This window comes from Eublepharis macularius, chromosome 2 (assembly GCF_028583425.1).
Source record: "Eublepharis macularius isolate TG4126 chromosome 2, MPM_Emac_v1.0, whole genome shotgun sequence".
Taxonomy (NCBI): Eukaryota; Metazoa; Chordata; class Lepidosauria; order Squamata; family Eublepharidae; genus Eublepharis; species Eublepharis macularius.
Window position 1 is genome coordinate 191,690,582 of NC_072791.1, and position 14,640 is coordinate 191,705,221.

General features: G+C 41.4%; 1 protein-coding gene across 2 annotated transcripts in view; it reads right to left on the reverse strand.

The window, feature by feature from the left end:
- Positions 1 to 13,778, reverse strand: part of RBMS1 (RNA binding motif single stranded interacting protein 1) — a 197,258-nt gene extending 183,480 nt beyond the window's left edge. For both annotated transcript variants that reach the window (XM_054970474.1, XM_054970473.1), the window contains exon 1: positions 13,262 to 13,778. In XM_054970474.1, coding sequence (XP_054826449.1) covers positions 13,262 to 13,336 — 75 coding nt within the window. In that variant the 5' untranslated portion in view covers positions 13,337 to 13,778. The remainder of the gene's footprint in view (positions 1 to 13,261) is intronic.
- Between the last annotated feature and the right edge of the window lie 862 nt (positions 13,779 to 14,640).

Genomic DNA, 14,640 nt, shown 5'->3' on the forward strand with positions numbered 1-14,640 from the left:
TTTAAAAACCCAGATATATTATATGTGCATATGATACTTAGATCGCAGGAAATACATTCAATAATACCCTTGTACCTCATGACCATCAACTAATTCCTTAATCTTAGGTTTGATTCTTGTTTGATGTGTCAGTTTTTTAAGGGCATGGGAGGAAACCTCAGATTTGAGATTTTACCCTAGGGTTGGGTCAACAGTATATAAAACAACACTCCTCCACTGGCTGTCAAAAGCCATTGCATGTGGGAGAAGGGCTGCCTAAAGACCTTAAATTCCTGAAAAGTTAATTTGCCTCCCCTCCCCAAATGTAGAATGCTCCCCCAGATTTGTAGATTAACCCTTGGGGGGGGGGGTCCATGTGACACCAGATGACCCACTTTACCATACCAGGGAACAAATGAAGTAAATGTCCCAGCTAGGAGCTTCTTTGCAAGATAAACTGCAATAGGAGGATGAATCATTATAATAATTGTTAGAAAACAGACAAGGGTAGGTAATTCTCAAGGGTCAAACAGAACTACTTTAACTCTACTTTCAGCAGAATAAAAAGAAAAGATCCTCAGCTAATGTCACATGTCTGATTCCTTTCACTTCCTCTTGCCAATTATCTTATTTTATTTTGTATACATGCTAGCATTACCATCACGCCGTCCCTTATTTCTTCCAATTAAGTATGCTACTCCTCCCCCCCCGCCACCCGCAGGGCTTTTGTGCTATTAACAGCTGCATGACAGAAAGAAGTTCAACAAGTTAATCTCCCCCCCCCATCATAGCTATACAGTCCCATGCTTTTGACTCCCAGCTTTGTAAATTAAAAAAATGATGCATGAACCAAAATTATCAAGAGCTGTAATAACTAGCTACTTTCACTTACTATTATCCCTCAAGCATGCTCCATTCATATCATATTGCAGACATGAAGCAGAAGCCTGAATTCTAGTGTATAAAAAACTACCCCATTATTACAGGATATTATATACGAAAGTCCAATTTCTCATGTTCAAAAACTGATGTGCTAATTTGAGAATACTTGTAACCCCATTCAAACATTCCAAAATAACAGCATAATTTTTATGCTGAAAGCAGAAATATGTAAAGAACTTGGCAATGTTTAGAGTGGTTTAGGGTTGCCAACCTCCAAGTAGGACCTGGAGATGATCTGGAATTACAAATGATCTCCAGAAGACCAAGATCAATCCTGCCTACATGGACGGTAGAGTCTATGGCATTATACCCTTCTGAGGGCTCTTCCCCAGGCTCCACCCACAAAATCTCCTGGAATTTCCCAACCCATAGTGGGCAACCCATAGTGACTGCAACCATTCAAGAGAGGATGGGTTGATTCCTCTCTGAAGACAGCCCACATGGTGTGGTAGTTAAGAGTCCAAGCACGTATATGCTCTTGTGTCCACCAGTCATCCCAGGAAATGACATAACTTTTTGGACATGATGTGGACACTAAGGGTATCACCAGGGGGCGATACACTAAAAATTGACCCTAAACTTAGTGTTTTGAGAGTAATTTTTAGTGAACTGCCCCTCGATGCAACCCGTAGATTCCATGCCATATCAGAAAATGACATCATGTTATATTGCAATGTGGAAGCACCAGGGTGGATAAAAATCAATGATTTATTTAAAAAAATCAAAAAAATCAATTTTTTAAATTTAAATCGGATTTTTTTTATTTAAATCGGATTTTTTTTATTTAAATTGGATTTTTTTAAAATAAAATGCTTTTTGAGGAAAATATATTACCATCCAAAGGTTATTCCATCATGAAATAAAGATTAGTTTTTAAGTATGTAGAATAAGGCTGTATATGTTTAATTTTTTTGGTAAATAAATTCCATTAATCCATTCACAATGTCATGCTCTTCCAGAGGTTTTTGTAAGATTATTGGGCAGTTTCTCTGCCTACAAGATATTATCACAGATGCTTGGTTTTGCAGTTCTCAAAACTGAATTTGTGTCAGCTCAGCAGAGATCACATGCCTCTTCTTCACAGCAAAAATGTTATAACGCAAACAGAGTTGAGAAAAAGACTTTAATCCTATTGTTCTACAAACCTATGAAGACAGAATCAACCCCTTCAGTGCTAAGTTTCAAGAAGTTCAGTGAATAGAAACAGTATTTTTCTGATTGTTTGGAGCGGAATAGATCTGCACAAGAAGAAACTAAGTGTGAGGAGGGAGGGGCAAGCAGTACAAAATGAAAGTGAAACTTTTTGAGCACAATACTGCACAAGTCTTTGGATCTTAAGAGACCCAGTTTGGGAATACTTTAATAAAGTTCCTTTACCTATCGGTAAGGCAGGCATCTACTTGCATATTAAAGTTATACCAGCAAGAATTAGTCTTTATGTAGAAAACTATGATTTAAATCAAGCCTTAATGACTAGTGATTTAAATCGTGATTTAAATCGTGATTTAAATCAGTTTGATTTAAATCAAATCCACCCTGGGAAGCACGCATGTGCACTTCATGCAGATGCATCCCCTCTAGATGCTTTCTCTCATAGGCTAGGTGGAAGTAGAGCAGGGTTTGAGTGGGGGGCTGGTTAGCAGCACTATGCCTCACAGGGTTCTTGTGAGGATAAGAGGAGAACTATATCAGCTGCTCTGGGACTCCATTGGGGAGAAAGATGGGGCAGAGGAAGGGAGAGGGAGGGAGAGAGAACTAAAACAGAAGGAAGGAAGGAAGGAAGGAAGGAAGGAAGGAAGGAAGGAAGGAAGGAAGGAAGGAAGGAAGGAAGGAAGGAAGGAAGGAAGGAAGGAAGGAAGGAAGGAAGGAAGGAAGGAAGGATTTTTCTCACTTAATTGACAATGCATTTTCCACCAACATTTTTATACTTGCAATGGAGGTATCCTCTGACTTGTTCTGTGCTACTATAATGCCTTTTAAATCAGAAATGTGAGAAGAAACAACGTGATAGCTCCTTTGCCTTGTGAAACCTTTTAGAGTTGAAGGCAGAAGAAGATAGGTTACATTTTTAACTAAAATTCTGTCCCAGATAATGTTTTCAATCCAAATGCTATTTTGCTACAGTTCCAGTGAAAAGGAAGCATCTTGTCGAGCCTCCCATACCGTCACACACAAGCAGCACTGGGGGGGGGGGCATCACTGGGTAGATTCAGGGGGGAGAAGCAGTAAAGTTTCATTCAGCTGAAGCTCTGCTGATGGTAACTGCACCCAAACCTAAGATTCTAGAAACATTCTTATAAAATGGATTGCTATTGTTTAAAATAAGTTAACTGGATGGCAGATGCCTCATTTAGACACTGGTCAATTAAAATATATGTATATGGCTTATTACTTGAAATGTTTTTTAAAGTTTGAGTTATGAAAGGAAGTTATCATATATTTCATGAGAAAGGATGCTTATTTTTAGTAATAGTTTTGGTTAAAGAGGCATGAGTTCAGTGAACGTTTTTATGGCTGTTTCGAATGGTTACTTCTCCTGAGCAGTATGATAGATTTTTCTAATATAGATTGTGAGTTCTCTGTGTTCTTTTATCTAGGTTCATTTTTTTGTCTGAATATTATTAGGTTAAATATTGTGATAAGTCCTAGCAGTTGTGTTTTGTGCAAGCCAAGGATTTCCTTAAGTTCATATTTTACTGAGGCCGTAGTCAGGGGAAGAATGCACATGAATGGTGCATAGTAATATGCTGAGCTGGATCTTGTTACTTTACTCAACTAGCGGAGGTGCTATCCTCTAATGTTCCATGCCCTCTCCTGATGCAAGAAATTTAAGTGGGTTAAGAAATTATACTGGGCATCAATCTGGGCATCAAACACAGTAATTCTGTTGAATTTGTTGCTCTAACACTTTCCAGAATCAAGTATTTACCTAAAACTGGGTAGTCTAGTCACAGCAAATCTGACAGTTGAGTGGGCGGCGCAAATTTTATGTTCTAACAGCTACAGGGCAAGTATTTTATGTTTTGCATTCAATTTACAGACTGGAACAGCCAATTAAAAAGAGCTGCATTCACTCAGCACCTCTTGGTTCACAGATTTTTTATTAAAAAACACACTCGCAACAACTACTACAGGGTAGGGAATGAATTAAAAAGAAATCTGCATATGGTTTTTAACAGACCACTTATTCCTATCCAATTACCTCCCCTTTTCCAAAAGTCAGCTCGAAAAATAGGATTTTACAAATAAATAGTTACTGCAGATAGTGATCATATATACCTTGTCGCACTCTTCAGTTACTTGATCATTATAACTCATACACTGACATCTGGAACAACATATGGTTAAGCGCATGAGCTATAAGATAGGAAGTCCGCCCACTCAAAATCTCAGTTCAACCATAAAGTCATTCAGTAATTGTTCAGGCTCTACCTTTCAGCTTCAGCCAACTACACTGGCTTAATGAGTGCTGTAAGAATTTACAGGACCACTGTATGAAAAGTACTTTTAGAAAAAATACCATATAGATAGTATTATTGTGATTATTTATGCAGAACTGAGCAACACCTAGATAAACACAAGAGAGTTTAATCCTATATATATTTACTCGTTAAAAATGTTGGTTTCAGTGCCCTTAGACACTGAAACACATCATAGGCTTGATAAATCGAAGCAGAAAACTGTAAGAAATGGTAAAAGCCATTGTGTAACAGTGCCATCCTAAACACAGTTATGCCCTTCAATGTCTATTGAAGTCAATGGTCTTAGAAGGGTATACATGCTTAGGACTGCACTGTTAGACCTCCAAAAAGGATCATGTCACCATCTCATGTAGAAATTTAGTGTTGTCTCACAATATGGATACACAAGTGATCATGCCAGACAATAATCCAGATCTTCCAGAATAATTTCTTATCTACTTGCATTTGTGGTGCAGATCATACCCGTGCAACACCATCCCATCCAGTAATTTCCAGCACCCAGAAATGCCACTAGACTTCGCTAAAGCAACTTTAGAATAACATGTTAAGAAGTTAAAAACTTGTTTGTAAGATAGTGGTTTCACATGGTATAACTATCAACCCTACATATTTAGTGAAAATCCAGGAAGTAGATATACATCATTGGTCTTCAGTTTCTCCAGGTCTGAACTCCCCCAGGTATCAGCATAGACTCTACTCAGCTGCAAACATATAATATCACAGTCATTGGACAGGAACGTGAGCTTGGCCATGGTCACAGAAAAGTCTTAGGGCTTGGCAACATCTTCCTGTGACCATGCAGGAAGCAAACCTTCCCTTCCTTTGGTAACTGAAACTAAACAGCATCTCTTACTGAGCTGATTCAAACCGTTCTCTGCCTCTCCAAACCCAGTAGATATTTTATAAAGCATTCCCTCTGTGTTTGTATGAAACAACCACTTAGAAGCCGCTGTCTCCACTACAGGAGAAGGCTTGCCTCGGATTCCTCCAACGTTTTATGGAACCTCGTGATATTTTGTGATCATCCCTCCCCACATGGAAGTCATTTTATGATTAGCCCCACCCTCAGGGCAGTCACTTTCCAGTGGGGCTCCACTCCCTTATTCAAAATCTCATTAGTACTTGCAGGCTCAACAGGATTAGGGAACCCTGATTTTGATGCATAATCAAAACTTGATTGTAAGGAAAGGGGGGGGGGGGTTGGAGGGAGGAATAAAGGACTGTGGCTAAGGTTGATAAGGCTAATCATAATGCAAGCAGGGAAAGGAACACTGCACTAAAGATGAAATACAGCTTTTGATGTGAATCAGTTATACAAGATAAAAGCCTATGAGTGCAATCTGTAAAGTAAGTCCCGTCTTATTCAATGAGGCTTACTCCTGAGGAAGTGTTCATAAGATGACACTATTAGGTTGAACTCCTAAGAACATCTTCTTTTGAAATCAATGGGCTTAACACTGAAGTAACTCTGCTTAGGGTTGCACTGTCAGTCTCTGAAGTGACTTTGTCCTACAGGTTCTGCAGAGCCATTTAGCATACTGAAGAGTTGCAGACAGGCGAGAAACAAACCAACCAATGCAAACTGGGGAGGAACTTTGGACATGCAACCTCAGGCAATTTCATCACAGGACTAGAGATGGCTTTAACATTGCTCCACTGGGCTGAAACAATTTGGGACCTAGTCAGTCTTTGGTAAGTTGAGTTTTGGTGCCTTGGGAAGACAGTTTAGGGAGCACAACTTTAAGGAGTATGTCTTGAGAAGAGATGGGAGTGGGCAACCGGTTCTCCTTCCAGATGTGAGCCATGGGGGGGGGCATACAAAAGGGAAAGGAGAAGCACGTAAGGCAACTGGCCTGGAGGACGGTTGACAGTATGGTCTGCATGGAAAAGGTGGTTAGGATGTCTTGGATTAAAATCAGCTTTATCTATATAAAGCCAGTATGGTGTAGTGGTTAAGGCATTGTACTGAGATCTGGAACACCCAGGTTCAAATTCTCATTCTGCCATGGAAGCTTTTAGGGTGATCTTGGGCTAGTCACACACTCTCTGCCTAACCTACCTCACAGGGTTGCTGTGAAGATAAAACTGGAGGATGATGTAAGCTGCTTTGAGTCCCCATTAGGAAGGGCAGGATATGAGTAAATAAATAAATCTATCCTCTAAGTTGGGGTCCAACTACCATGCCAATCTCCTGTCTTCCATGTGGGGTTTAGGAAACGACTGATTCAACAACATCAGAAATCACATGTCTTAAACAGTAACAGGATCTAGAAGGAGCTTCTTAAACTATAAAAGACAAACACTTGAATAAGCTATGAAACTCCCACATAAAAGAACAGATACAGACATGGAAGTCTTCTACCTCGAACCGGAATGGCCAAGCCTATCTTTCAGCATGGGCATAGCAATGCGCCTAGATAACAGATCCCTCCACTGAAGCGAAGAGCAAACTCTGTCCATGCACAGGTTCCAAGCACACACCAATCTCTGGATCAGAAAATTAGAATAGCATCTGAGAAATCCTTTTACTCTTTCTACAGAAGTATACCAAGTTCCCATTTTCTTTTGTTGAACTTATATTCCCACATCAGTGGGAAGCTGCAGCTTCCTCAGCACAAACAACATTTGATTCCCATTACTGTTAAATCAATAAAACATAATTTAGTAATTACTAAGTAATAGGAATTTCTTCGGTTTCTGCTAGAATAACTGAAAGAAGGTAAACTCAGATATAACAGTGGTTGCTACAACCACACTCTGACATGGTAGGACACACAATGTAACTGTATGGATGAAAGATTGACATCTGCAAGGATGACCAATTGGCAATCAATGGCCAAATCCAGCACAATCATCACTTTTATCCAAGCCCTGATGATACCATATTTAAAATCAATTTAGGCTAAAAGTGTTACCTGTAGTTTAATTCTTAAACCATTTTCAAAATTGGGTTTTGTGCGTGAAACAGAGCTAGGCAGTTTTCACACGTCTTTAAAATAGCAGGATACTTGCTGCCAGCTTCCTGGCCCGATTTTTGGCGCCATCCGTTTACAATACGCCATGAAAGCGCCATCATCACTGCCTTCCTCTGCTTTGTAAATGGGTGGCATCAAAAATTGCGTGAGAAAGCCAGCAGCCTTCCGTGAGTATTGACGCTATTTTAAAGATGTGTGAAAATGGCCCTAGTATCTTTTTAACGGTACACCTCTCATTTGGTTTTGTGTAGAAAGGTCCCTTGGTGAGTAACTGAAATTATTGTAAAACCTGATTAAGAGAGAATGTGGAGCTCTTTGTAGCCATTGTCTGTAAAAGAGACTGACCCTCCCTAGTCAACTGCTGCTGTTCTTAACAATAGTTGTTTCCTCATTCCCAATAATATGATGGAGGGAGGGAGGACAAGGTTATTGAATATCTTTTCAGTCGGATAATGAATACCTTTTCAGAGGGATATCTGCTTTGTATTGCTCTTAAATATTATAAAAATACTGCAATTAGACTTAATTCAGATCAGTTTTAGTCTAGTGTGTAGACACCAAATTACCACTAAAATCAATTGCTGACATTGGTTTTCGGGAGACAAAAATGTTAACTAAGGCACAGAACTGGCCTCAAATTGATGAAGCTATTTTGAAATGTTTAAATTATCTATACAGCATGTTGAAGTAAAATGTACATTCTTATGATAATTCTACGACCCTGTTTCAAGAGGTATTATAACAGCAGCAGTGTAGTCCTAAGTCCATTAAAGTGAATGGGTGTAGAAGGATGAGGCTGTTTTTAGGATTGCACAGTAAGCCACCCACTACATTTCACTAAGTAATTATCTATTCTCCATATATTTATACAAAAGGAAGGTATTGCATTTAATATGTCTGATTATTCCAGATACTACACTGCAGTTACCTGGAGCGGGGCGGGGGGGGGGGGGCTCACTTTACCACTTCCATCATAGTACACTATAATAGCACAGTTTGCACAATGATGGAATCATGATCTGGAGACAAAGGCAGAAACCTAAATTAATCCTTGTACGTATTAAAATTTAAATTATTAAGTGGCCTTTCCAGGAGAAATCACATTAAGCCTATGCTTTATTAGGCTAGGTCATAAAGCGCTTGCTTGTGCTCTGAATTAGTTTTAGCCACTGTTAGAAGGATCTGCACTTGGCCATGCAGAAGAAACAATCAAACCAATTCCTCCTTAGACCTCTATTGGTTGCATCTATTTCCAACTCCTACTTGACAGGAGCTAAATGCGTTTAACTTTGCCTAACAAAATCTTTCCTTTTCCCTATAGCTTATTTTAAAAGAACCTGTTTGTTACAGAAGTAGGCAGTAGAGAACTTCTATGCAAAACCTATGCAAAAATCCATAGGACTCAACCCTTCACTTTTAGGAGGAGTCATTGATTACCGTAGTTAGAATCAGGGCTTTTTTTCAATGGGATCTCCCAGGATCTGAGATCTGGCACCTCTGAAAAAGATCACATAACTGGTGGCCCCGCCCCCAGCACCCAAAGACCCATGCCATCTGCTTCCCCGGCCTCTCCCTTCCTCACTCCCTCTTTCTTTCCTTCTTTCCTTGCTTTCTTCTTTCTTTCCCTCCCTCCCTTTCTCTTTCCATGTCTTTTCTTCTTCCCTTTCTTTACCTTCCTTCCTGAGGCGCTGCCGCTGCCTGGCTGACTGACAGGCAGGCCGGGAGGGAGAAGAAAGGAAGAGAAAGCCACCCTCCTGTGACATCATCATGTGTTTCTGGTGGCGCACACGCACTTTGCGCATGCACATGTGATAATAGAGAGATCCACCACCTCTTTTCCCAGAAAAAAAGCCCTGGTTAGCATTAAGTTGATAGGTGGGAACAATGAGGCCTCTGAGTTGTAGCACCCTATACGAAGCCTATCTAAGCCTATGGTGTCTTCTACACAGGGTATCTGCCCTGAATTCAATGCTTTTGGGAAGTGGTTTTTCTCCTGCTTCCCCACATTATCATGGTGCATTTATGGGATTACAGGGATTCCCCCCACTTTTCTCCATTTTTTGTCAAACCTGCTTTGCTTCAAAATTCTAGGAAACCTCTCAGTCAAGCCAGGATGGCTGCTGTGTTGGTGGGAATATATGGATATTCCAGTTCACACAGCAGCCATTTTTGTTGACCCTCTGGCAGTGACAGCCATTTCTTCCCTCCACCATTGGGAACTCCCTCTTCTTTAAAAAAAAATAGCACTAGAATATCATTATATCACTATATCTTTGTAATGATGGGTGCAGCAGATTCTGAATTTCCAGCTTTCAATTTTTTAAAAAAAAGTACATCTGTAGTCCCTTCCCCTGAAGAGATAAAAGGAAAAAGATGTATCACTGCAAGGGAATGGGTTAGAGACTTGCACTTTTTAAAAATGAAAGTTGGATATTCAGAGAACCTGTTGCATCTATCACTACAATTGTATAGTGATATAATGATATATTAGTGCTGATGTTAAAAAAATATATTGCAAAAGCCCTGTTGGCCCAGGGAAGGGAGGTGGCCACCTAGGGGACTGGGACAGGGTTACCTGTGTGGAAACCTGTCAGATGAAGGTCTGTTGCTGCTGTGCTTAATATGCAGCTGTACCAGCAACAGGGAAATCACAAAAGCCAGTTCCTGAGTGAAAGCCACCTATATTGCAGAAAGAATTGTTCATGACCAGCTGCTACGAAAGACATTAAAAATGGAGACTGGGTCATTCCAGCCCTTCCATACATTTTAAATCAAGTGAAATCATTTGCAGTCATTAATGTATCATACAAATATCTGACCTTACAAGCCTGCTAGATTTTTTCCCATAGTTTTATAATAAATATTTTGACGATTATTGAATATTTGTGCTACCGTGACGGTAATCTTTAAACTGATTCTGGAGTTCCATTGACTGTACATTGTTAATTCATTTGTTTTCAATCTGCTACAAAAAGTTCTCATTATATTATGATATAGTATATATAAATTATATTATGCCTAAATGTACTATGTAAGACCTGTGGAACAATATTGCTTTTGTCTGACATAACCCAAAGGCACTTGAACTACTGAGGTATTTAAATCTATCTGAATGAGAGAGCTTTTAAAGCTAAACTACAGTGCAAATGAGCTATTGAGGATGAATGCAATTTGAGTACATGTTCAGACCAGATTTATGCACCGACAAGAAATTGCTTACTTACACTAGTGAATTACATAAAGTAGTAATAGCTCTCTTGTCTTTTCTTAACTGCAATTGTCTATAGTTTTCTTTCCTTAAAACAAAAAACACCAACAGGATGTTAATCGAACAGGAAATTTGGATACAATCATTATATCTAGGCGTCCATATATGTAGGTCAAATGGATCTGTGCACCGCTCTTATGAAACAAAGAGATGAAGACTAATGTGATTTTAGACTATAATTTTATAGGAATGACTACAAGACATGTTTTGAAGATGTCATTGACTATAGCATAAATCAATATTAAATACTTTATACAGGAAGCACACTTTCAGAAGATGGCCCTTAAGGCTTTTCTCTAGATCATACCCTAATTACAAGTGCAAGCTTATTACAGTTTATCTCCCTCTTCAATTATTTACAGGGCAGAAAGGCAAGAAGGGCTGCATTAGCTGTATTAAAATATTATGTACTTAGTTTTTCTATTATTGATGGCGTACAAAAATAACTCAGGTAAAATATTCCCATGCAAAAGTGTTTTTTTCACCTTCATGTATTTATTTATTATTCATAAAGTGACATGTTGAAGAGTACAAAACAATGTCCTTTAGGCACTCGTTCTGCATTAGAGAAAATAAGGCTGCAATCCATCAAAGCTGCTACTGTAACTTGGAGGTGAGTCCTATTTTAAAATTGTGCATGTACATATTAAAAGAAATAAAGCTCCCATTACATCACATGGAATTTTGAAAACACTTCCCATGTTATATTACGACAATGGCTTGACTTTGAAATGTCGGGAAATAACTGGTTCCTTTAAAATAATTATTCACAAGTTAATTGTGAAAAAATTATTTTGATTTCTAATAAATTGATAAGAATTCACCAACTTTAAAGCAACATGTCCTTGTGTTTCTATTTGATACCAAGCGAAAGATACTGAAGATCCATGCTACTCAAAGCAGAAGGCCAAAGGCTCCTTTAAAAAGCACATGCAATTGTTAGGGGAGGTGCAAGCTCCCTCTCACTCCCCCTTATTATAGAATTTCTGCCTACTTGTTACGGTCTGGCATTGCTCCATTTTAAAACGAACAGGCAAGGAAGAAAAACTTGAGTGCTTTCCTTGAATCAGGATTATGATGCTCTCTAGACAGCCACAAACAACTCTTGAGACCCCTTCTGGGTTTTATATCTGTTATGGCAAATGCTTAAAATCTGGCAATTGTTAAATGTTGTTAATGACAGCTGAATTTTATCTGCTCTTTAGGATATGTACCCAAGTAAATGCAATCATACTTAGGAGACTGCTAGTATTCTCCAACAAGTATCTGACATCCTCAACATCTGTCAAAGAGAATGCCGACATCCACCACATTCAGAATGCTAACTGTAACGAAAACTTATCTGCTAAACACCACAACTGTGACTGGCAAAGTTCACTCATTGTGTGATCTGAAAGTCGTGTGAGGTGCTGGTGGTTGGAGAACATTGAGGATGCTAAATATTCCAGACAGTTGATGCAATCAGTGGTGCACTTGCCAGTTTGCAATGTGATGTTTCTAGAGCAGTGATACAGGCTGGCCTTAGAGATTCCACAGACATCTGGAGGCAGAGGCATGGCCAGCATTGTCAAACTAACATGAACAAAAACACGGAACCACAAATCTGCCTATAGTCAAACGAGCAATGATGATGTACTTCCACTGAAAGTTTTCTCTTTTATTATTTCTACTTTCTTTTGTACGAAGTCGGGGGGAAAAGAGAGACAACCAAGTTTTCTTAAAACATAATCCACAACCAATCCTGATTTTAAAACATGTCAGCTAATATTTACGTTTGCAAAACATTTTTTTTAAAAAATGCATTAAGTTTTAAACCACATTTTCAATTCATTTGCAGCTGTTTCAAGAGTTAAAAGTAGCCTCTGGTTAAGCTGGAAGTTAGAATGCACTTATGAAAGGCCAGAAGCAATGGTTAAACTTGAATCCTATTTCACTTCAGTATAGAATAAAGATGTCAAGGGTGACAGAAGGAAGGCTTCACTAAATTCCCGAAAAAGCCAAAAGGAGGGGAGGCAGAGAAATGCCCAACACTGCACTGCTCTCTATTTAACATTGGGAAGGGGGGGGAGGGAGGAAAGAAAAGGGTTGTAGCTTAGGTTATGCCTCAGAAGTAGGCGAAAAAATCGAACGCTCTGGGGAAGAACGAAGGAAGAAAGGAAGGCAGAAACGAGGGGAGGGAGAATGCCGGGGGGGGGGAGCCGGAGGTGGATGAGAAAGGCAGCAAAGGCAGGAGGGGGGGGGCCCGGAACTGCCCACACAAAAAGGAAAAGCTACGCTAGCCAGCAAAGAAAGGTCCAAAAGGCGGCTGTGTGGCTCAGTCTCAGCTACAGCCCTCCTTCCTCTGCCAAACGGGGACACACACACACACGTCCAGAGAGGGAGACGAGAAGGCAGCGTCAGGCAGGAGCTGCAGGCTCTTTCCCGGGCGCGAGCGCGAGGCAGCGGGCGCGCGCGCCTGCCTGTAACCCGATGCCATTCCCCCAAAGTCCCCCCCCCTCCGCGCCCGTCCTTCACTGGCTATAGTTAGCAAGCCTACAAAAACTGCAGCCCAGCCCAGCCGCCCCCTGTGCCCTTCCCTGGCAAAGAAGCGAGGAAGGCGCGCGGCGGTACCGTACCTTAGCCTGCAGATACTGGGGGTAGTAGTAGGTGGTGTACTGGGGGTACATCTGCTGTTTCCACACTTTGCCCATGAAGCTGGAATAAGGGAGCCCGCAGCGCAGGGATGAGGGGAGGGCACTTGACAAGGGGAAGGGGGGAGAGAACGAGGCGGAGAAGGGGAGGGGAGCCCCTCTCGCTCGCGCTCCCTCTTCCTCTCCAAAGGTCCCCGCTCTCGCCTCTTTCTTTCTTCCTGGCGCCGGCCAGCTGCTCCTCCTTCCTCAGCAGAGCCCAGACCGTCCTCCTCCTGCGCTCAAAGGCGGCGGCGGCGGCGGCAGCAGAAGCAGAAAGAGTCTGCAGAGGGCACCGAGGACAAGAGCTTCGCCTCTCCCCCCCCCTTCTCGTGCGTGCGAGAGTGTGTGTTGTGTGTGTGCGCGCGCGCGCGCGCGCCAGGAGTTTCCTCAGAGCTCAGGCGCGACGAGGGAGCAGCGCCCGCCAGCGCTCGGCCGGTTCCGAGAGCCCCACGCGCGGACTGGAGAGCGGTCAAGACAAGTGTGAACTGCGGCGGTGCCAGGCGGAGGGGAGGGGTGGCGGGGAGAGGGCGAGGGAGGCGGCGCCTAAGCCCTGCTTGGGCTGGAGGGGTGGGCTGGGCTTCCCGCGCTGGAGGCTTGGGTGCTGCGGCAGGTCCATTGGGAGAGCTTTGGAGAAAGCTAGGAAGCCTCGCCCGCTAGCCAGGAGACAAGGGGCGAGGGGACAACTCCTTGGCAGCAGAGATTCCAGAATGGCACCCAGCAGGCGGAATGGCAACATTTTAACAGCTGCAAAATATTCAAGCCTTTAAAAAATAAAATGCCTGCGTTCTGGAATTGCTCCTCCTTTCTCCTTGCGAGACGGTGGGAAGGCAACGATATCTTCAGAGAATTCCGTCTCGGCATCATCCTTCCTTGCTGGAGGGGAGCGAGTGTATTAAAATACCTTTAAAAAAATTTGGATACAGTTCGCCCTTCTTTTAGGGAATGCCTCAGAATTACAAATAGATTTAGTTTGTAGGTGCAGCCCCAGATCCATCCTCACAGATGATACAGAAAAGAGGAAGAGTCCAGTGGCACCCTTTTAAGACTTAACAAAATTTGTGATAGAGTTTGAGCTTTTGTCAGTCACAGCTCACTTCTTCATTACAAGAAAGCAGAGATTATAGACTTTTCATCCCCCAAACTATTGTCGAGTAGTGTTTATAGCTTGCCAACTCTTCAAATATATTTTTCAGATTTCTTTTACTTGTGCCCCAGCACAAGTGTGTCAACAGGTTGAATTTGCCGTTGTTTCCTTAAGGATATCTCAGCAACAGTAAAATCAAAGAATCCTACTGTTACCAAAGCATCATAGGAATACATATTGT